The sequence below is a fragment of the Cuculus canorus genome, chromosome 4, assembly GCF_017976375.1.
Source record: "Cuculus canorus isolate bCucCan1 chromosome 4, bCucCan1.pri, whole genome shotgun sequence".
Taxonomy (NCBI): domain Eukaryota; kingdom Metazoa; phylum Chordata; class Aves; order Cuculiformes; family Cuculidae; genus Cuculus; species Cuculus canorus.
Window position 1 is genome coordinate 22,401,365 of NC_071404.1, and position 24,736 is coordinate 22,426,100.

At 42.6% G+C, this 24,736-nt stretch overlaps 1 protein-coding gene and 1 long non-coding RNA gene across 7 annotated transcripts in view; one reads left to right on the forward strand and one right to left on the reverse strand.

Moving 5' to 3' along the window:
- Positions 1-182: 182 nt before the first annotated feature.
- On the reverse strand, positions 183-9,897 carry LOC128851955 (uncharacterized). Its single transcript, XR_008449476.1, has 3 exons — positions 9,271-9,897; positions 8,738-8,834; positions 183-8,659 (listed from the first exon to the last, which is right to left on the reverse strand). It is a non-coding gene; the product is annotated as an uncharacterized LOC128851955 (long non-coding RNA).
- Positions 9,898-12,679: 2,782 nt separating this feature from the next.
- PCDH7 (protocadherin 7) overlaps positions 12,680-24,736 on the forward strand; it is a 278,809-nt gene continuing 266,752 nt past the window's right edge. For all 6 annotated transcript variants that reach the window (XM_054064268.1, XM_054064269.1, XM_054064270.1 and 3 more), the window contains exon 1: positions 12,680-15,890. In XM_054064268.1, the coding sequence (XP_053920243.1) occupies positions 12,714-15,890 (3,177 nt within the window). In that variant the 5' untranslated portion in view covers positions 12,680-12,713. The remainder of the gene's footprint in view (positions 15,891-24,736) is intronic.

Genomic DNA, 24,736 nt, shown 5'->3' on the forward strand with positions numbered 1-24,736 from the left:
TTTCAGAGTACTAATAATACCAAGTCAAGTCAACAACTTCTTCCAAGATTGACATATTAGATGAAAACTAGAAAACTTATCTTCTCATGAATTTGAGTTCATAAATTTTCTGGAACAGTAGTAAATTAAATACATCGTCTTTAAATCCCACTATGAATCATGTAGTCTCCCTTGAGAAAAAAAAAAAAAAGTTTAGTAAAAGAAGTCAAAATATTTTAAAAGAAAAACAAAAGTCAATAAATAAAAGATAAGTAACTTAGTTAAAAAGTAGATTCATCCAGCTGTGTCGATGTATAGGTTTAAAATGAAAACAGCAACTCCCTCAGCTTTCTGAATTTTGCTTTTCTTCATTTCTCCCTCATAAAATTTTAATTGTATTTGTTCATAAAAGGGAAAAAACACTTCACTATCTTCACTCTTCCACTATTCTGTCCCTAATTTTCTCTCTATAATCTATCTCTCTAAACTCCTCTAAGGTACTTGATAGAAGAATCTCCATGGAAGGACATATCTAGATTTTGCTTGTCCATCAAGTACTTAAAATATATATATTCTTTCTGTATTTATAGCCTGGTAAAATCTGGTAACTGGAAACACCTCTCTGCATTTGGAGTGACCTTTGACATTCTTTTAATTCTTTTAATATAAAGCATTCAGATGTGCAAAATAATGAACTTGCAGATGAATAATACAGACAATACGTAGGCAATACATAGACAAGACAGACACACAGACATGCAATGGCAAAACAGCAAAACATGTAAATAGTATCACCTTTCAGACTTGAATGAAATGTCAACTATAAAGATTCAGATCTTATTCAGAGAATGAGATCTTCACAAACATGCTATAAATAAGCAAAAAAAAAAAAAAAAGTAAATTTATATTTAACTAGAGATAGCCAAATAAATTCTACACTGTTTCAGCTTTCAACAAGGTTTGTGATACACAGCAGGACATAAGCAGTCCAGGAGGTTCCTGAGTGCACTGATGACAACTTCCTTCTCTAAGTGATAGAAGAGGCAATGACGAGAAATGCTATGCTGGACCTTTTTCTTGCCAGCAAGGAAGTATTGGTGGGAAATGTGAAGCTCAAGGGAAGCCTTGGCTGCAATGACCATGAAATGTTGGAATTCAAAATCCTTAGGGTAGTGAGGAGGGTGTGCAGCAAGCTCACTGTCCTGGACTTCAGTGGAGCAGATTTTGGCCTATTCAGGGATCTGTTCAGTAGACTACCATGGGTTAAAGCCCTGGAGGGCAGGAGGGGGCAGAAAAGCTGCCTCCAAGCTCAGGGCCAATGCATCACAACAAAAAGGAAATCCGGCAATAACACCAGGAGGCCTGCAAGGATAAATGAGGAACTCCTGGACAAACAAAGTCAAAGAAGAAGCCTATAGAGGGTGGAAGCAAGGGCAGGTAGCCTGGGAGGAAAACAGAGAAGTTGTCTGAGCAGCCAACGACCAGGTTAGGAAAGCCAAAGCTGATAGAATTAGATTCAACCAAGGATGTCAAGGACAAAAAGAAAAGCTTCTACAGGTATGTCAGTGATAAAAGGAAGACTAGGGAGAACGTGGTCCCTCTCCTTAAGGAAACAAGAGACCTGGTTACCCAGAAGGCTGCAGGACTAAATGACATTTTTGCCTCAGATTTCCCTGGTGAGAACTCAAGCCTCATGTCCCAAGGTGCAGAAGACAAAGGCAGGGACTGGGAGATGTAAAACTGCCTGCCCACTGTAGGAGAAGATCAGGTGTGAGACCACCTAAGGAACCTGAAGGTGTACAAGTCTATGATATCTCATGACACACATCTGGGAGACCTTTTAGCGGCCTTACAGTACTTAAAGGGGGGCCTACAGAAAAAATAGGGATGGACTGTTTATCAGGGAGTGTAGTTAGGATGAGGGGTAAAGGTTTTAAGCTGAAAGGGGAGATTTAGATTAGATATTAGGAAGAAATTTTTTACTGTGAGGGTGGTCAGGCACAGGAACAGGTTGCTGAGAAAAGTGGATTGCCCCATCCTTGGAGATGTTCAAGGACAGTTTGGATGAGGCTTTGAGCAATCTGGTCTAGTGGAAGGTGTCACTGCCCATGACTGAGGGTGGATCTAGGTGATCTTTAAGGTCCCTTCCCATTCAAGCCACTCTATGATTCTAATGAAACGGGGAAAAAGATAAATGAGAGTAACAGTGCGGGAAAGAACAATCACATCTGAAAGGAAAAAAGACTACAAAATACTCAAATAAAAAAGTCTTGATGACCTTCATTCCAGAATCCTGAGGGAATTAACACATACACCTGAAGGATGTAGAACAAAGATTCTTAGTGAGTATATCAGGATGAGCAACTATAGAAAATTGCAAGTGACCTGCCTGCATTTGGAAAGGGAATCTGAAAGGAGGAAATATGGAGATTTTTAGGTGGCTTTAGAATGCAAAGCTTCAGAGTAAATTTGAAGCAAAGAATGAGTAACAACATAGAAGTACAGAACACACTTAATCAACTTTCAAAGAGTAGATGATAACATTTACCTGATTGCTTTCTTTAATAATTTATTTTCTAAACAAAGCAAGTGGAGAAGATCTCATGTATATGGATTTCAAAACAATTTTTGACACTATCTAATAGGAAAGTATTACTTAAGATTGAGAAGATACAAAATTGACTAAACAGGAGAGGGCAACAGATTGTGTTAAGTGTTTGCATCATTATGCAGCAGCTGTTAAGGGGTTCTTCATGGGCAGTCTTGCAATAAACCTTTTTGATACTTAAGTTAAATAATGAATCACAAAAACTTGGAACATGCTGTTGAAATTAGCTGATGAAACAAGTCTGAGAATCACTGAAATCATAAAAACACACAGGCGTAATCAGATGACCTTGATTTCTATAATTGAAGCGGGATTAAATTAAATAATACATATAGCCATCTAACAAACTTTTCTGCTATAAACTGAGAGTTTATTACCTAGAAAAGAGAGAGAAAAAGAAAGATCCAGCCAATCTACTACAGAAGGACTGTCAGCCACTAAAACACTATGTAGCTATGATAAATGCTGTTATGGAGTATTAGACAAGATATTTCTGGGAAACAAAGGGATGTTTAATTGTATTACATCAGGTAGAGTACATCTTCATGATGGAAATAATGAACAATTCCTGTTTTACATATTAAAGAAAGATTCACTGAAAGATTCACTAAAAATGGAGTAGAAGTGAAGGGGAAGTCTGTCAGCATTATGTCAGGAACACAGAATTTAATTCATGAGAGCAAATAAAAAAATCTTGTATTGCTTTACGAACATGATTAAGATGAGATAAATATTCTCTGCAAACACATGAATGGATAAGAAGGTTCTGTGGATGTTTGCAGTGATATATTGAACTTCAAGATCAATATCAACATAAAAATTATATACATATATTTAAAATATGGGGTTTTATGCAACATGAGTGACTGCAGTACTGGAGGATGGGACTCAGTACCCAAGGATCCACTGTCAGTTTACTTTGAGTCATAAGCATAATCTCTGTGGTCAGGCAAAATAGCATTTACACCACCAAGTGGTTTCATGGCATTTATTTTGATTAAAATGCACATAATTTTCTTCTTCACTCATGTGCTTAAGATCTACATGAATGCTTTAAACATCATTCACTCACTAGCTCCCTAATACAAAGCTCATTTATCCAAAGTCCTTCTGTTGACTTCTGTATGCTTTGGATTAGGTTCTATATCCTTACCCATCAACCAGGTGCCGCAGGCTTCTAGTTTTAGCACAATATTAGATTGCTTTTCTCTTTTACGCATGATCTTAAAAGGCAAAGAAAGAGGTATACTTTGGTTTGCCCTGTGTGTTCTTTAATGTGCTTAGATTGCAGTTGTTTCCTGCTGAGCCCTGGATGGGGTTTAAGTTTGTTGAAGAACAACTTTTTAATCATCTCACAGAATGAATGAACTGGAAGATATGTCAGGCTTCTATCAGAAGATGAAAAATGTGGAAACTTATCAGTACCTCTCTTCCTCTAGATGTATTGTGGGTCATAAAAACACACTCTGTGCAGTGCTTATTAGTCTTATAAAGGAAGCTAAAAGTGCAATTATGCGAAGGATGATCACCAAGAAACTTTGAAAAACAGTTAAAGCAGGCATAAAGGTTTGGCTGCCTGTGCATAGCAAAAAGTGCAAAGGAGACCGCAGGAGAACAAATTATTTCAAAAATAGACTATGTGATCTTCCCCATAGGAAGGGTGACTACAACCCCTTCACTCTTATTTTGGGGAATTAAGGTAGAAGTGCAAAACATTTCAGAAGCAAAGCTAATCAGGGTTGTACCAACATATACATCAGTGCTTAACAGCCTAAAATATATGCGGCTACCAGACGGACTTGGCTTCATTTTTTTTCCTAATGGTGCTTACAGGATCCTGTTTTAGGGTGATATAAGCAACTGCTTCTCTAGCCTCTAATTCTTTTTTTGACTAAATGCCAAAGCTCTTCACTAGGCCGATGCAGTACAGGCATGGATATATGTTTATGCTTTAATCTAGTTCAGGGAAAGATGCAAGGGACTCCACTTCTTCACACTTGCTTTCTCTTGCTCACCATTAACAGTAGATGGTAGCCCTTACTTTTTTAAAAAAATTAATAGTCATTCCTCTGTTTGGGTCAAACAAAGGGTTAAGGAAAAATTGGTATGTTTCTGCACTGCACAGCTAAATAAGGGTTATAACAATATGACCTTTAAGGGTTCTAATGTTGCACTTTTCATAGGAAAAGAAATTGCAAGACTAATATTACAAAATACCTAATAAAGTAGTTTCAGTCACTGAAGAATAAGGACCTTAAAGATGATTAGGAATTAGATCATCTTTAAAGTCCCTTCCAACATAAACTATTCTATGAGTCTGTGATTCTAAATAAATTGTCAAAAAACAATCAATTGCTTGGGCCTATTCTAAATTGCTTTACTTACCACAGTATTTATTTCCCTAATTTAAAAAAAAAACAAACCAACAACATATATTTATATGACCTTTATTTCAGCTGGAGAGCTGGAATTTTTTTTTTTGTGAAATAGACAAAAACATTAAAGCTCCCAAATATGTGAGTGAGCATATGTGTAGACTTAAAAAATAAGTTTTAGGTATAGCAAATAATGCATATTGGTGTTAACTTTTAGAAAGGAATACAGCATGACAGAATTCAATTATCCGTAACAGCATCTGAGTTTTAATATCAAAGGTTCTTCCTCTGAACGCTGCAGAGTTGCCATCTTGCTTGGATATTTTCTCTTCTCCTCAACAGGCAGCTGACAAAGTAGACACATGAAGACATGCCAGATCTTTTATGCTACCCTGAATTATATTAATAATAAATTAAATCTACACTGGTATACACTAGGAATTTCAGACAAAAGATTTTATAATCTGATGATTCTCATTTAAAAATGAAAGAAAAAATTAACTCACAGCAAGGATATTTACAGTATTTAAAAAAAAAGGGAAAAAAGAAGAAAGAGAAGAAGAAGAAAAAGAAGAAAAAGGAGAAAAAGAAGAAGGAAAAATACCCCCCTGCACCAAAAAAAACCCAAAACACAAAATGAAATGTAGAGCATAGAACTGAAAATTAATGTTAGGTTGAGAAACCTTCAAGGGTGCGTAAAGGAAAAATGGTTTTAGAAAAATCTGGTTACTCAGTTCTGCAGCTGAGAATAACTGTATTTTAATATATCTGTAACAGTTCAGTATATTTTACTGTTATCCATCAAATTTCATGACACAAGACTTTCCTTTGTATCTGAAGTTCTCTGAAACACAGACTTGTTTTAAACTCTTCATAATGAGCTTCTTTGATTACAGCAGCCCATCAAATAAAGCAGAAATGATTGCTGTTTACTTAAAGACAAATATTTAGGTGAATTCAGAATATATGACACACCCCTCCAACCTGACAGCAGTGCACACCGTGGTCTGATGAACTTAATCTGGAAAGACCCATTTGTCAGTGGTTTGCTGGGTGACTGAGTAGGTCACTGCACTTCCTTTTATCTTGTAGGGATAATTTACAACAGCACTTTGAGACCTTCAGTGGGCTCACTGTTGATATAAACCCGGGAAATATTATAGCAGAAAATCCTACATTATTTCCAAAAGTAACTGATGCTCCCTATTAGTGAATCCATATGCATATTAACTGTACCTATTTAATATTTTCAGTGACAATGAACACATTTTTCTTTCTTTGCCAGTGCTACCTAATTCTCATACATTTCATTTAAATTAAATCCAGCTTTAATTATCTCCTCTGAATGTCTCATTGTATCTCTTTATGTGGAATATATACTACTAATTCATAATTTCCCTCTATTTTTGATAAGTATTTATCCAAGCTCACTTCAAATGTTTGGGTTTTTTTCCCTATAGTTTACTTTGCATATAGAGAAACTGAACAATAGTTTAAATAAAAATAAATTTATAAAATAATGGGGCTGGGTACAGCATTCATTTATATCCTTACAAATCCAGGAAAGCCAGAAGTTGCATATTAAGCATAAATCTAACCAAAATCTGCCTACCCTCATGAAAATTCATATACCTTTTAATGACCTTTTATTAATTTTTCATTCAAATTTCAAGCATAATGCGTATGATTTTGAATATTTTTTTGTAAATATCTGGGAAAAAAAACCCTCATTCTGCCTGTAAAAGACCTTTCATAACAGATTCTACAGAATAATGTAATTTTTAGAAAAATTTAAAAAGAAAACTTCAAACTTAATCATTGTGATTTGTAAGGAATATAAGCACGATACAACAATCCTAGTAAACAAAATCACTATCGCTTTTACAAAACATTATTTTTCATCATTCTTTACAAATGCGAGAACTCAAATGCTGATGGAATCATGCCTATGCAAGAACCTTTTATTTTGAACAGACCTCAAATACTAGCTTAAGATGGAGCAATCATAATTGTGAGATTTCACCACTGTTATCCAAGACAGATTATTTTTGCTCCATCAGTAACTTTTATGGTGCATTATCTAGTTCAAAATTCTCACGGAGAGCAAAAGAAAGAGGATTTAAACAAAGTGACTGGTTCCACCCTTAGCTAACATTCCATTAAATAAGCACAGATGCAGTTGTTATCTGCTTAAAAGTGAATCTGTGGTTTCCTTTTTTAAACTCTTAATGTTTAACGTCCTTCAGAAAGGCTGTCGCTGCAATGAATAATTTAATCACTCCTGCCTATTACATGCTACTACATAGCAAGCATATTTGCAAAGCTGTGAAAGACACCAGCCAAGTGTCAGCACTCCCTATAATTCAGCCGACTTCCCAGTATATTCACTGCAGCGAAGAAAGGGAGCTCTGAAGCGGCCAGCGGGAGGCTGCGTAGGGAACAGAGGTGAAGAGATCACAACGGGATTGCACCAGATCAGCACGACACTTCAGAAAGATGAAAGGTCAACGCGGGTTTAGTGCTGTTGTGGTGTCATTTCAGCTGTTTGTCCCTTGGTGGAGTTCTTGAGTTAGTTTCTCCCGTCAAATGGCTTTAACTGCTTTACGCAGGGTTTTGTCCTTGTTTTTTCCTCTGCTTTCGAATTTGCTGTCATGTTTACTGTATTTAACCTTTTTCTCGTATTATTATCAATATGTTACTTTCAAGCCCACCTGGGGTTTTTTGGCTTTTTTTTTTTTTTCCCTTTGGGAGCTTCTTCACTTCTGTTCGCATACACAGGAATAGGCAATATGTATTTGTTAATGTCTAGAGTGGTAGGGATATTTAAGTAGTCTGTCTCTCTGAAACCAGAGATGGATTCCTACCGCAGATCTCGGAAACTAATTTCCAGCCAAAGCCACCGACATTCCTAAACTGAGAAAAAACCAAATCGTCGTGGGCTGAAAGCGTCAATTGCGGACGCGAGTTCGGCCGCCAGCGGCTTCGCCAAGAAATGCAGATAAACTAAGCCATTAATTGCATCTGCATATTTTAGCGATGACCTCTGTCTTTCCAATCAACAACTACAACGACAACAAAGCCCCGCCGCACAGCATCGGAAAGCGAGCTCCAGGGGGGTGGGGATGTGGGGGCAGGGACGGTGGGTGCAGGGGAGCTGGGGAAGCTCCCAGGCTGCTTTAGGGTTTTCCCACATACAGCAGGCTGCGAATGTCAGGAAGACGGATTCCTTCTCACACGCAAGATGCCACCTCGGTGGCCTTATCAGATGTTCCCTTTAAGGACACAAAGTCTTATTTCCCCTCTTGTGTATCTCCAGCATCTCGGGCTATTTTATTTATTACAGCCGATTATATTTGTGACCCTGCTTCCCAATTGATCTCACCAGATGAGGAGGACAAATGCCGTGTCCTATCTGAGCGCGTGTGGGCGTCTGTGTGTGAGAGAGGGAGGGAGTCGGGGGAGGGGGGAATTGCACCGCGCGACAGATCTGACCGAGAGGGACAAGCCTCCCCCGTCTGAGAAAGCGCTGGACTCGGTCCTACCGGCAGCCGAGCAGCTATGTGCCCGCTGGACCGAGAGCCCGCGGTGCCGAGCGGCACAGCCCCCCTCCCGGCAGCCAGGGCACGTGGACCAGGGGCAGCGCTGCCATCCACCATGCAGCTCACGTCGAGCCCATTTCCCACGCCGGCCGCCTGCCCTGGGGGAGGAAAGGAGGAAGAGGGGGAGGAAGGGGGAATGGTAGGAGAACGGGGGGGGGAGGCGGGGGGACTGTTACCTCTGCTCCGAAAGAGGAACCAATCCACTGTGAAGGACGCGGCACTCCCGAGGAGGAAAGACATTGCACATTCAGAAAGAGATTGCATGTAAAGACACTGCAAAAAAAAAAAAAAAGAAAGAAAGGAAGGGGGGCCGGGGGCGCAGACCGCATGTGAAAGGCGTAGTGTGTAAGAGAGGCCCGCGAGGGGAAGGGGGGAGCGACTGCACATGGTAAGAGAAAGAAATCACTCATTCGCTTGAAAGAGGCTCTCGCAAAGCAGACCGTAGTAGAAGTACACATGGAAGACAACGGAGAAGGAGATGCAGACCACAGGCGAGGTGTCTGTGCCGTGCAACAGCCCCGAATCCGATTAAAGTTTATGGGGGGGAGGTTAAAAGCGCCTTTATCCCGCCCCTCCCCTGGCGAATACATTAAGCTTCCTGGCTGCGTTTAAAAGCACAAAGGGAAGGGAACAGCGGGAGCTTCGGGTTGCAATTGTATTGCTAGTGCAGGGAGCCGGTGTAATGCAGTGTGCTGGGATTCCTACGTACTGATATGTCTGGATCGTACACTGTGGGCAGAATTTCCTCCCTCCGGAGCTCCAGAACAGCGAGGGGGAATTTTGATAAATTCAAGGTGCTTGGCAAATATAATAGGGATTTGGTATTAATCCTACTTAACCCGTTGCGAAGATGCTGAGCTCCCGAGCCCCCCTCCTCCGTCCGGGACTGCGGCGGTCAACACTGAGCCTGCGCCGAGCCGGGCTTTCTCGCTGATGCTGCAGATATAAAGGCGAGTGTCTCCAGCATCGGTGGGGGAGGGTTTTCGTGTTCTTGCGAGGCAGGGAGAGCGGCTGGGGCTGCGGCCGGAGGAGTAGCCTCCGGCCCTCCGGAGCCAGCGACAGTCCCTCACTCCAGCGCCGGTGCTATGCGGTGCGACTCTGCCCCTCTGGACTCTCCGAGGGAAGAGGTGGCAACCTTTCCTCCCTCCCACATTCACTCACCGCCCCGAATGACAAAGACACGCTGTGACCGTTGCTTTGAACCACCTCAACATATCCGACCGCTTTTCGCTCAAACATGTCATCGCGATGAAACAGACATTTCTCAACATTCGTCTGCATGCGCCTTTATTCAAAATAACCTTTTAAATCGAGGAATGCACGCACGCACTCACAGAACCCGTACCGGCTTATTTTCCCACATGTGTTCACAGAGAGAGAGAGCAGCTGGATTCGTGCCTTCTCCTCGCCGCGTTCACACACATGCACGCTCTTTCTCCACACACGCGCACACACACACACACGCCGGTTCTCTTCCCACTGGCTGCTCCATGCTCGCCCAGGTCCTCCCTCTCCATCTTGCCCCTCGGAGCGTCCCTTTTTTCCCCGCCGGCAACCGAGAGGGCAAATGTAGGAGTCAGGCATCACCCAGGGCGCAGGGGCGCGCCAACGCCGCGAGCAATTAAATGGCACAAAGTCAAAAGGAGGACCGAACTAGGCACGCTAGAATAAACAAAGTTGAGCGGAGAGCTTTAACGTTAAAGTTTATTTGCCACTTAGGCAGGTAGGTGACGCTACATTTTAGCAATCATCGAAGACGCAAGTCTCTGTTCGGAAATAAATTTGTTACTTCTTACATGTGTTCATCCTACTAAACCCCATCTTCTACGAGGGACTTTTTTTTTTTTTTTTTTTTTCTCCTAGGAAACCCACAAACACGCTGAAAAAACACATTCAAATCAGGGTAGTAGGAAAAACATGAACACAAAGACCAAAATTCTCAAAGCACTAAGGAACAAGACAGAAGTCTGAGAACTAAGGCAGCCCCCCCTTCCTCCCTGGAGTTTTATGCAGTTACAGTGACTGCAGCTATGTCACAAAAGCACCGACACGACAGGGGGAGGTGGGAATCTGTGCAAAACGAGTTTCTTACCAGCGTGATTCCGCAAAATGCAGAGCCCCGAACGTGCATCAGCTCTGCCTAGAAAAAAAAAAAAAAAAAAAAAGGTGAATAAACATTTGCTTTAAAAAATCGTTGCTCGGTTCACAGTCTAAGAGGTGGGGAGGGATAGGATAGGAGAGAATCGCTACAGACCACGGTTTGAGAAGGCAACAGCAGCAACACTCGGGCGTGTAATGAGAATCGGTTTTGAGGAGTGAACTGATGTTTTGTGATGAGCAGCTATCCCACTTGCAGCACTAGCAGCAGCAAAGACAGAGGGTAAGGCTGGGCTTTCTGGAGTGCAGCGCTTGACTCGTCCTCCCTCCTCCTCCTCACCCCTCCCTCGCTCCCTCCCTCTCTCACTCTCGCTCGCTCTCTCTTTGCTCTCCCTCTTTCTCTCTCTCCCTCTCTCTTTCTCTGTGTATGTAGCGCAGGCGGCTCTTCTGCTGCAGCGTCAAGAAAGAGCTACGGAGAGAGGCTTCAGCAGCTCCCATCACTTTGGGCAAACTTGTCGGTTTACTGCTTCTTCTTCTTCTGCTTTTTTTTTTTTTTTTTTCTTCTCCGGTTGGGAAGCTTCTCAGTTGCCATTCAACATTTTAAAGCACCAGCCGCTCTGCCGTGAAAGCGCCTGATCCACACTTCTCTGAAAGACACAGGAGGGAATGCACAATTGCAGATTGTGGCGGTGCAGATCACAGGAAACAACTGACTGATATCATTTTATTTGCAAATAGAACTCTATTATTTTTTTTTAATCGCGTCGCGGCTCTTTTTCCCCTCCCCTTTGCCATTCCGCTTATATGGATGTAATTCAGAATCTGTGTTAATTCACGTGAGGGATCCAGTTACATCTTGTTCCGCTCCGGGTATATTTACAAGAGACCAATAATCGCCTTTGGACACATAGTTTTGTTGCTAACCTTTGAACTGAAAGGATCAAGTTCAGATCTGGTTACCTGCATTGGGACGGGAAGGAAGAGGAGAGAGAGAGAGAGAGAGAGAGAAAGAGAGAGAGAGAGAGAGAAAGAGAGAGAGAGAGAGGGAGACTGCAATCTCATTTGTGAATCGCTCTCAGTGCTGCAGATCCAGATTGCTATAACACATGCAGTGCAAATGCAGGTAAGGCACACACATAAACTGCGGATGCAAAAACAAACTTGGGGCTGTTGTGTGTGTATGTTCGTATCTGCAGCCTTGCAAATTCTGGGCAAACGGCTTCTGCAGTTTCTGTATTGTTGCTTTGTGACTAATGACCTTGCGCAGAGTTGTTAAAAAAAATCCTCTCCGGAGAAAGAGCTGAACATTTTAGGCAATCTCTGAAGATGGATTTGGGTGCTTTTCTGTCAACCAAAGGGGATATTCTGTGGACTGCTCTGTAATACACGGGGTTCTTCTCCTATCAACTGTGCAGCTACCGACGTTTTGGGGATTTTTTTTTTCTTTATCTTTTAGATTTTTTTTTTTTTAAAGAACTGCCCATTGCTAAGAGGATTTAGAGTTTTCCCCGGACACAAGCCCTTTGAATAAAGAGAATCACATTTTTTTTCCTGTGTGTGCAGAGAGAGGGAAGAATAAAGCTAATGCCTTGGTCGTAAACCGCTGAGAGAGAGAGAGAGAGAGAGGAGAGAGAGTGTGTGAATTGTAGTTAACTCTAGTGTCGAAGAAGACGACCTGGGGGGGCTTCGAATCGTGCAGTGCTGCTCCTGCTTTTATTGCAAACCTTGCAAAGTGATTACAGTAAAATCAGAGAGGAGGAGGAGAAGGGGGAGGAGGAGGAAAATCCCATCCTATCTACAGAGATGAATCTTTAAAAAGCAGAATACACTGTCCCGTGAACTGTAAGTATATCGCAACTGGAAGGCAAGGAAAGAGCAGCAGAGGAGCCAACAGCAGGGTTTTGACTATCAATTGCACCAGCCATGAGACAATAAGTTTCCAGGAACAGAAGGATTTTATAATTGATCACCCAGCCTTTCTGTTGGCTTCTCGGGGGGAGTTTGTCGGGGGGCAGGTGGGTGGGTGGGGGGTGGGGGGGTGTCGGTGCGAGGAAGATGAGGAAGATGCAGACTCTCCTTGGGTTTATGCATTGCTGCTGCTGCTGCTGCTGCTTCTTGCTGCTCCTGCCTCCGCCGCTCTGGGTCAGCCTGGCAGCGGCCAAGCAGCTTCTGAGGTACCGGCTGGCTGAGGAGGGACCCGCCGACATCCGCATCGGCAACGTGGCTTCCGACCTGGGAATCGTGACGGGCTCCGGAGAGGTGACATTCAGCCTGGAATCGGGCTCCGACTATCTCAAGATCGATAACATGACCGGAGAGCTGAGCACCACGGAGCGGCGCATCGACCGCGAGAAGCTGCCGCAGTGCCAGATGATCTTCGACGAGAACGAGTGCTTCCTGGACTTCGAGGTGTCGGTCATCGGCCCCTCGCAGAGCTGGGTGGACCTCTTCGAGGGCCGGGTCATCATCCTGGACATCAACGACAACACCCCCACTTTCCCGTCCCCCGTCCTCACGCTGACCGTGGAGGAGAACCGCCCCGTGGGGACCCTCTACTTGCTTCCCACCGCAACTGACCGGGACTTCGGCCGCAACGGCATCGAGCGCTACGAGCTGCTGCAGGAGCCCGGAGGGGACGGCGCCCGGCGCGGCGGAGCGGGCAGCGCGGCTTCGGCCGCCTCCGAGAGCGCCCTCTACCCTGGCGGCAGCAAACGGCGGCAGGAGGGCGACGCGGCGGCCCGCAGCAGCGTCTTCGAGCTGCAGGTGGCCGACACCCTCGACGGGGAGAAGCAGCCGCAGCTGATCGTCAAGGGGGCGCTGGATCGCGAGCAGCGGGACTCCTACGAGCTCAGCCTCCGCGTGCGGGACGGCGGGGACCCGGCGCGGTCCTCGCAGGCTATCCTGAGGGTGCTCATCACCGACGTGAATGACAACAGCCCTCGCTTCGAGAAGAGCATCTACGAAGCAGACCTGGCGGAGAACAGCAGCCCCGGGACCCCCATCCTGCAGCTGCGAGCCACCGACCTGGACGTGGGGGTGAACGGGCAGATCGAGTATGTCTTTGGGGCGGCCACCGAGTCTGTCAGGCGCCTGCTGCGGCTGGATGAGAACTCGGGATGGCTCAGCGTCTTGCACCGCATTGACCGAGAGGAAGTGAACCAGCTTCGCTTCACTGTCATGGCCCGAGATCGGGGCCAGCCCCCTAAGACAGACAAGGCCACAGTCGTGCTAAACATCCGTGATGAGAACGACAACGTGCCCACCATCGATATCCGGAAAATCGGGCGCATCCCACTCCGGGATGGGGTGGCTAGCGTGGCCGAGGATGTGCTGGTGGATACCCCCATTGCCCTGGTGCAAGTATCAGACCGAGATCAAGGTGAAAATGGTGTGGTGACCTGCACTGTGGTGGGCGATGTGCCTTTCCAGCTCAAGCCAGCCAGCGAGGGTGAAGGGGAGCCGCAGAACAAGCGCAAGTATTTCCTCCACACCTCGGCCCCTTTGGACTACGAGGCTGTCCGCGACTACAACGTGGTTATTGTGGCTGTGGACTCAGGCAGCCCTAGCTTGTCCAGCAACAACTCCTTGCTAGTGCGTGTTGGGGACACGAATGACAATCCTCCTGTGTTCAGCCAGGCTGTGCTGGAGGTCTCCTTCCCAGAGAATAATTTGCCTGGTGAGAGGGTGGCCACGGTGGTTGCTACAGATGCAGACAGTGGCAAGAACGCTGAGATAACCTACTCCCTGGAGGCTTCACCCCTCTCCTCGGAGGCGCCAGGCAGCATCTTCAGCATCGACCCTGACTCCGGGGATGTGTCAGTGCAGGCAGTGCTGGACCGCGAGCAACGTGACACCTATGAGTTCCAAGTGACAGCCCGGGACAAAGGGGTGCCGTCGTTGCAGGGCTCCACCACGGTGGTGGTTCGGGTGGCGGATCGCAATGACAACGAACCACGCTTCATGCAGGATGTGTTCACTTTCTATGTGAAGGAGAACTTGCAGCCCAACAGTCCTGTGGGCATGGTGACTGTGATGGACTTCGACAAGGGCCACAATGCTGAGCTCAGTCTCTTCATCCAGCCCAGTGACCACGACCAGGCAGCTGGCATCTTCTCCATCGAGAATGACACTGGAACCATTTTCTCCACTGTCTCTTTCGACCGGGAGCAGCAGACCAGCTATACTTTTAAGGTGAAGGCAGTGGACGGAGGTGAGCCACCACGCTCAGCCACCGCCACTGTGTCTCTCTTTGTGATGGATGAGAATGACAATGCACCCACGGTCACCTTCCCCAGCAACAGCTCCTACACTGTGCTGCCACCGTCCAGCAACATGCGCACTGTGGTAGCCACAGTGGTTGCCACTGATGCCGACACCGGTCTCAACGCTGACCTCAACTACAGCATTGTCGGAGGTAACCCTTTCAAACTCTTCGAGATTGACCCGGCCAGTGGTGTGGTGTCACTGGTGGGCAAGCTGGCTCCCAAGCACTATGGCCTGCACCGCCTTGTGGTGCAGGTGAACGACAGTGGGCAGCCGCCCCAGTCCACCACTGCCCTGCTCCATGTCTTTGTCAACGAGAGCCTGTCCAATGCCACTGTGGTGGAGAGCCAGGTGGCCCGCAGCCTCCACACACCCCTGGCTCAAGACATCGCTGGCGACCCTAGCTATGAGCTGAGCAAGCAGCGGCTTAGCATTGTCATTGGCGTGGTGGCTGGCATCATGACTGTCATTCTCCTCATCCTGGTGGTGGTTATGGCCCGGTACTGCCGCTCCAAGGGCAAACACGGCTATGAGGCCGGCAAGAAGGACCACGAGGATTTCTTTACCCCACAGCAGCACGACAAGGCCAAGAAGCCCAAGAAGGACAAGAAAGGCAAGAAGGGCAAACAGCCCCTCTACAGCAGCATCGTCACTGTGGAGGCTTCCAAGCCCAATGGGCAGCGCTACGACAGTGTCAACGAGAAGCTCTCGGACAGCCCCGGCATGGGACGGTACCGTTCGGTCAATGGCGGCCCGGGCAGCCCCGACCTGGCCAGGCACTACAAGTCCAGCTCGCCGCTACCCACCGTCCAGCTGCACCCGCAGTCCCCCACAGCCGGCAAAAAGCACCAGGCCGTGCAGGACCTGCCCCCGGCCAACACCTTTGTGGGCGCCGGCGACAACATCTCCATCGGGTCGGACCACTGCTCCGAGTACAGCTGCCAGGCCAGCGGCAAGTACAGCAAGCAGGTAAGAGCGCTGCACCCCGCGGTCCTCGCACCTCGGCCGCGCACACCCCACGGCGTGGGTCAGGTTCAGCGACCCCTGCAGCCCGGCACCCGCCCCCGCAGGCACTCAGGTGCCTGGACCAACACACAGCACACAGGAAGGACAGTCAGAGATTATTATTATTATCATCATTTTTACAGTTCCCTCCGCGTTTCAGAGCCGGCCGCCCATCAGCCCGTCCGTGCGGTCGGGGGCGCCGGCGGGACCGCCCTGACAGCAGGGCGAGGGGTGGGCTGAGGACTCGGTCTGCAGCTCAGGCAGCAGCCTGCGAGGCAACCTGAGATGCCTTTCTCAGCCTCCCGCCCGCAGGCCAATCCCGGTTCTTGGGGGGGGGCGGGAGTCAGGAACTCCCACCCGGCTGAGCCGCGATCCTGCAGCCCTCGCCCCCCGCCCCGTGCCAGCCCCGCCTTCCGCTCGCAGGGAGTGTTTCCCCCGCCGTCGTGCTTTCCCAGCTTAGAAACAGCGAGCTCAGGCGGAGGAGCAAAGTTCCACCTCGGTAGCCGTGTGTTTTGGGGAAAGAGGGTTGCTGCCTGCCTGACGCTTCCTAAGGCTGTAGGTGCGAGTGGATTTACAGCCGCCGCGCTGAAGCACTAATGCCTGTGATTGCCAGTCTTTCATTAGGACCAAAATGCTTGAATAATCTAGAAAGCTATCCGCGGTAATTTACACCGCACGGATTACGGTTATTGCAGCAGTTGCTCTGAGGACACGTAACTGTTAGGGAGCTTAGAATCACACCCCAGTAGGTTTCCATTGCCTCCCCCTCCCGTACATCACATGGAATTCTTTCATTCAAGCTGAGAGGCCCTAATTTGCCAGCCCAGCTGCTGCAAAGATCTGCCTGTAGAGACTGTGGCTGCCGTGAGAGCCTTTCAGGGTGAGGTGTGTCTTCAGGAGTGCCGCAAGTGACTGGCGCTGAGCTGGGCTGTGTTGGCGGAGATGAGCTCAAGGAAGCTCCCACAGCCTAAAACTGGTGACGGTAAAGACTTCCTTACAGTGCTAGAACATAAAATAGGGATAGCACAGAGGAGACTCAAGCTCCCGAAGGAAAGCGTCTGTTTTGTTTATTTTATAAGACACATATGTAACCTGAACAGAGGTCACTTTTCTTTGAGAGAGTACTTTTTGGATGATAGTAAAATAAGACGCTTAACACCTGGTGATTTGCGTTACATCTTTCCATGGAAGATAATATTCTGAGTGTTTTCGCAGCTACAGTGCATGTTAGACAAGAATCTGGAGATAAAATTAATGCTGATTCATATAGATACAGAGCCAAGTCTGGAAAAGGGAAATTGGGATTTGACAAAAAATGCATTCTTTTCGACTTATTAACATGCAAATATGGCACACTATGACTTTTTTATGCTTTGAGACGTCTGCTAGTCTGCTACAATGGAAGCTTTACAATGTGTTGCCAGTATTTGCATTCTGCTCAGAAATACTAAAAATACTGTAAAAGAAAATTAATTGTATGAGACACTCAATCCTCCAGCCCCCACCCCCCCAAAGTGTGTTTGATGTACTATCTGCCAGTGTTTTTGTGTATGTTGTCCTACAAGAGATACAGTTTCACAGAATGTTTGACACAATACTTTCTGGGTGATACATTTCATTAACTCTCTCCTGGAGAGTGCATTACAATTTCAGTTTGCAAAGTATTAAGAAAGTTCCTAAGCTTCCATCTACTAAGGCTTATTAAGCACATAGTAGATTTGTGCCCTTTTAGTGAACACTGAAATAACAAGGTAGCAGTGGGACATATGCTAATCAGCTGCTAGTTCTTTCCTGCTGCTGCAATTCATCTAAACATATGAATTATAAACTGTCATAGTGTAATTTATTTTCAGTGTATAAGAATGACTCGCATGCTAAGTGTAGGAACGGTAAAGGATTACACCATACAAATGGCTCTTTTGCTTAATGAAAAACTTATTTAAGATTATATTGCAGAACTATGTTTTGAATTATTAAACATTTTTCAAGGGTTTTTTTTTGCTATACAGTACAGTTCTAAGTAGAAGGAATGGCTTTATAGCACTTTTACTTGCAACAGTCGAACAAAAAGAAGTACATACTGAATTGTTCCATTATTTATCTAGCTTGTTACAATCCCCTCTCCCCACCTCTCTCCCCCCAAATTTCTCAGCGTCAATAGTTTTCATGTGGTAAATATCTAGTTTGTTATGAAGATAAGTTTACCAGGGTAGTTCATAGCCCAGTTTCTAATGCATTGTCTTTTTATTTTTAAATATGAAGAAAGCATTTGCATACTTGTAAAGCATGCACGTAAGTTAAGGAACGAGTCCAAGAAAACAGTAAAGATTGTGCTAAATAACAGACTTCGTGGGAGAGAATACCAGCCACAAAACTTCTGCTACCACTTTCCTATGGGTAGTCGCCAGCTTGTTGTTGTGACATTTATATAGTTTTTGTTCACGCTTTTGCATCATAGTGGGGACATTAAGGCTTATTTGCATAAACAATATGTAGACTTTTAACATCTGGAACACTGACAGTGGAGCATTTTGCAGTTTATCAGGCAAAACACATGAGGATTTTTAACACTCGAACCACGTGGAGCTCTGGTTCAGCACGTTTTTTTTAGTAAGAAATGTAGATAAAGGGTTCTGATGTGGTGTATTATCAGGCTGTTTCGTAGTTCAGCTATACAGGTGAAATGGAACCAGTGACATATCCACGCGACTATGACGGGGAGGCTAGTTGACATCTCTATGGTTGACTTTATTCACCCATTCACAGTTCCCTTTGTTCTAAGGAGAAATTAGAAGGTGTATAAAGTTTTAGAACAAAGAAGTGGACACAGCAGACGGTATCTGCTCCAAGTTACTGAAGATGAGAGCAATGCTAATTGCCATTAGTGTAATTAGAATTGGTAACTGATACTTTCTACAATATAGCAGTCAGGAAATAAAGTCTCTGCTTATGTGACTGGCTGATGTACCCCATTGAATACAAGTTGTTTCCGTTCTTACTGACACTTCCTTTTTAAGGTAATGCATTGACTACTTTCTTTTACAAAATCCCAAATGTGTCTTATTTGATACAGTACTGTATAGGAGAACTTAAATGGAGAAAACTAAAAATAATTTGTAACTCCTTCTTGACTAGGTGTTTAATATAAAGTTTAAAATTAAACTAAAACTAAAGTTTAAAACTAAGTTCTGTATTCAGTAGACTTCTGCTGTTTCACCGTTGCTTCTTCAGAAGATCTTTCACAAGTCTGACTCCTGTTCTTGTCTTATTTAGCATGGTATTACCCTGAAATATTCTTTTAGCTTCTCACGTATTAGTTCTCTGCTGTTTAGTAAAGCACTGAATTATCTACCTAAAGGCAAACAAATGTTTAAATCGCTTAATATTCCGTAGGTTGCAATCACATGCCAAAAGTTAAAGCTGCACAGTAAGGTTTTACTGAATGAGGCTGAGTTGAAGCAAGTGTTTTTCTGGATCACACAATTTGAACCCTCCAGGTGCTGCACAGTGCCTGTGAGGGCCTGGATACTACTCACTTTCAGCAAAGACAGCCAAAGATAGAAAAGTTGAGTGCCTAAGAGGAATCACTTAGCAGCTTGGAGGGTTCCAACCTTAATCATGATTCTAATAATAATTTTAACTGTAAACAATTGTTTTTATCACATTAGCTACAAATTTATCTTTACAATACGTGCTGTTTTCTCCAGTTTGTTTCATAATGCAAAATAGCATCATATGAGCAGGTTTACTGCACCAAAACTTTTAACCACGAAAATGAGATTAGCGTGTTAACAAACACTGTTTGAAGAACAAGTCTTTTAAATCCTGTTTATGGGTTTACTTTTTTTTTGCCATTATATTGTCTTGTTTTCTTTTTTTTAGTTGCTGTGCTCAATAAAACAATGATTATTGACTACTTAAAACACTGCGGTTGTGGATTTGATTTATTTTATTTTATTTTATTTTATTTTATTTTATTTTATTTTATTTTATTTTATTTTATTTTATTTTATTTTATTTTTTTAAAAGGTATTGGTCACCATAGGTAGAATTAGCAGGATCTGTATGGGAGTTTCTGAGCAGTGCTATTTCTTTGCTTCGTGTATTGGCTTTCTAGCCAATTCTATAAAATGATCTTTTGTCATTGGAAGTGTCCTGTATAGTGAAGAAAGATAAAAGAGTAGGCTAACTAAATAGATCCATTTCCTCACAAGTATGCCTATATAACTAGCAGCTTTAATAGGACCCCAAATTCATCCAGTAAGGGGACAATCAGTTTAACCATGCAGGAAAGCATCACCTTTTTTTTCTCAGACACACAGAGAGGCTTCAAAACCTGCTCTTTATAATCACAAAACAACTCTCAATAATATATTTTTTTTCACAACTTTCAGCTAAGCAAATATTCTACAGTATAATAATCACAAAAATAACAATGTTATGGTAGCTCTAAATGCAATGGAGAGGAAAAAAAAGAGAACGTTGTCATTAAGTATAAACATCTACATTGGAAACTTCTTTCATACACTTAACTTCAATACTGTTTGATGTGATATGTACAGAAGTATATTTCAATTTTCTATTCTCAATTTGCATTACATTAAATTCTTTACAATTATTTTTTAGAAGTGACCCACATTTGACCTTCAGTAACAAATTATGATGAAAGAGGGGCTAATCAAACGTGAAATAGATGGATTGTTAATTCTTTAATTATCTTTATTTAACACAAAGTGATAAGTACAGCCTTTATTTTTTTCCTCTTCAGTAAAATGATCCTGTACACTGAGCAAATGACTAAGTTACCACTGAATCATTCTGCACTCCCAGGAGATGTACAGAGCCAAAAGGGACAGGATCTGAGTAAAGGAGGATTCATGCTCTGAATAAGTAACGAACTGTGCTATTATAGGCAAGGGGTAGCAAGAAACATCTTTAAAAAGATAGATTCTGATTTATCAACTCAGACAGCCCTCTGGCACCGTACATACAGATATGAACCTGGGTTATAATCATGGTTAGCAGTTTGACTGTTGCTGTGTCAGTCCTTGTTCTGCAGCAGAGTATTTCTGAGTATGTTTCTTCTTATTCTCTCTTTTTTAATTTTATGTTTAGTTGCCTTGTTTTCTAGTATTTTGGATATCTGCAAATTTGACCAACTGTCAGCTGCGTTTTAGAGAAATACCTATTCTGTAACTTTAGGCACATTTTCCTTTAAGGATTTTCTTCCAACAGACTTAGAAGGCTTATGTAGTTACTGATCTGCAGGGCTACTTTGACATGTAAAACTTATTGAATTGGTTTTGCATTAAAACAGAATAGAAAATCACCATACTTAAGAAGTAGTTAACATTGTGCTTGTGTGTAAGTTAATTAAATCCTTCACAAGTACTGTGAACTCTTCACTGCATTTGCTGAACATTTTAGCATTTAATTACTAATCTTAATGGAACACATAATTTTCATTTTCTTTGACTATACATACAGGAAATATTTATACAGACATAAGGGCAATTTAGTACAGTATTTAGCAGGATGGTTTTCTAAGTGATTTTTAGCAAGTACTCCAACAGATACCTATAAACTCTTAAAGTTGTAAAACAATTTCCTTCTTGCAGTCTTAGTCTGCGTGTAATATATTCCATGTAGTTTATGTTCTACGTCTCCATTTTTTACTACATTTTTACATGTTTTCTATCAGATTATGTGTGCAGGCAATGCTATTTCTGTATTTTTTTCCCCTTAATTTATCTTTTCTGAAGAGTAGATTTGTTTTCCATCTGGTTTTGGATTTTGGACTTTGGACTTTGCTAGCATATACTATATATTAATTTTAATCAATAATTAATACAACAAAACCCAGCTAAACAGTTACTTTTCAGAATCAAAAAAGTTGTTTTAATTATTATTTTTGTATATAAATCTGCATTATTTCATTTTTAAAACTGAGATTGTAAAAGCAAACGCCGATATATGGCTGTATGTCAAGTTTATTGACTGTGCAGTAAAAAACGTGTTAGTAATGTGGGCTGTGCAATTCAAGTTATTCTAATAATGTACACTGCATAGCCCAGCAGCAGTATAAGGTGATCATTTAAAGTACTCTTTTTAAAAATATTTTGAATTATTTTCATTTGTTGGTATCACAATACGCAGTCCTATCTAGCCTTGTAATCTTCCTATCCTACAAAGTGCATGTTGCTAGATAAATACTAAAAATGAAATTCACCTATATATTGTATCTTTTAATTTTATTTATATGAAGTTGCACAGTTTGTAATTTTTAAACCTTAATTAACTGTAAGCAAAAATAATTTGTGAATCTATGATCTGAGTAAAACATCAAAGGAGATAAAATTTTGTGTGCCCTTTGAGTTTTGATTTGTGTGAAAATATCGTCTGAGGAGAGGGGAGAAAATGTACATATTATGAAAAAGCTAGGAATGATTTGCTGTCTTCCTTGTGCTTCATGCAAGAGAGACTTCCCAAGGTCACTTTTGTTTTGCTGTTGTGTACGACAGAATACCGCACTAATGCTCTAGTAGGTAAGGTTAGCTGGGGGATATAAAATGTGATTTACAATAGTAGAAGAAGACAACAGAGGATTTACAGCTTCTGAATTTCTTATTTCAGTTCCTCTATAAATATTTAGCTGAGAAAATATTATGAACAGATGTCAAAATCTGAAAACGTGATTGTACTGAAGCACCAGTTAGTCAAATTCCTGAATGAAATCAGTGACGCACATTAGAGTTGCCTTTAGACTGTGCTCAGTTATCAGTTGTTTACTTGTTATTGTGTGCCCATTTTCACTCATGAGAGTTGTAAAATTAAAATTATGAGCAACTTTTGATTGTATTAAAAAAATAGGGAATAAGTTTGGTATATAAGTTGTATGCGCAGTATGAAAGAACCACTTTATTCTTATTGTTTGTGGAAGGAGTACATGAGAAAAATTAGGAGTAAAAGTTTATAGAAGTTTGAAGAGAAATAATATTCTGTCCACATTTAAAACTGAAAGGAATATGAAAATGATGTACTTTCTTTTTTTTATTGTTTATATCAATTAAACAATCCTTTCATTTAGGTAATACAGCTGTTTTTGTAGTCATTAACTTGTAAAATGCTGCAGCATAACCCCAAAAGTATAGTTTAATTTTACTCAGAGTAGATCACAAATGACATAATTATTAGAAGCTGAAGAAAAGCATTATGTTAGTCTTTTAAAATATAATTCACCTTATTAAGTACTGACAAGGGTGAGTATATTTTTTAAAGACAAACACTTGTCCTGTTAGCTGAGATTTTATGACCGATTTTATGTTCTGAATCAAACAACCTAGTGGCTAGGTTTCTAATCTCATGAATGAAAGAAATATATTGTTTCAAGTAGCATTCCAGGACTATTAGTTAGCAATAAACCTAATGCTTATCAAATAATTTGATACACGGTCTGTTATTATCTACAGATAACATAGTCAAAATATATGTAATGAAAAGTCCAATTTTTAAGATTAGGTAAACGAGGTAGGTGCCAGCTGATGTGCTGAAAATCACTCACAGAATATATGGTAGAACTAGAATATGGAAAAACTGATGCAATCTGACAAAAATGCAGACAGAATTTTATCTTACAGTGATGTCTGATTCAATTCCTTTATGGTACTGCATTGTAAGTAACAAAATATTTGTCCCTTGACAGGATAAAAATTTCTTCATTACATGGTCACGTGAAGATTATGAGGAATCCTCCACAAACTCGCTGAAGTGTCATTTCTTGACCAGGGTTGTAGCCAGGATGCTTTGGAAATATATGTCTTTTGTGCTATGTGCCAAGTGTTTTCTTTGTGGTTGCATTTCTCAGAGAGAAAGGGGAGGAGACATAATAATTTATTATGTCTACTCCTATATAAATATCAAAGACTTTTTAGCCCTGGAGTAGTGTAAAATATGAGAAGCAGCCCCTACTTCCTTTAGATACCAAACCCACGTGATGAGGGTTTGCTCAACGCATTCTCAGAGACTTATCCTTGTGGAAAATATCCTTTATCAGGACAATACTTTTGCAAAGATAGAACTTGATGTAGAATCGCATATCTGAGTTCAGAGTTATGCTGAAAAATGAACTGAAGGAAGTTATGGAGACTGTCATGTTTTGCATGTGATTCAGATCTCTGTCCTAGAGTCGCTTCAGGTACCCTGAAGTTTCTGTGATGTTTGCACAGAGCTTCACAAACAGGGTGTATGATGTAAGACCCAAGCGTCTTCTGGGACACTCTTCTGTACGTGCAGCTCAAGGCCAAGCAAAAAAAGGAATCACCAAGTCCTTTGGCTTAATTAAATAAATATTAATTAAAATAAAATTAAGAACTTGGTGAACGTAGTGCGTTTTGTCAAGGTTGAAAATGATTCTTCATTAAAGATTTAAGCACGTTTTTCAAATGCATGTGCTGTACACATGCCTATTACTAGAACACACGTGCAGATGTAGGTTCACATATATACTAACATTAGTTTAGCAAGTTATTTTTGAATTGGCACAAACTGTTTATCTTTTCATAGAAACAATACTGACAGCAGTTAGTTTAACTGAATTTCCGTTCATCTTCAGACCTCTTAGGCTGACGTTCATGTCATGTCAGGTGAAACTACAGGTGGCTTCAAAAGTCAGTCAAATTTCACTTAGTATCAATTGCTGTAAGTTAAATCGGGTGATAGAGGCTGCTTTATATTAAGCGTAATGACAGAAGACAGGTTTATCAGTTTGGATGTTATGCATCAAATCTTCCCACATTTAACTCATCCTCCTG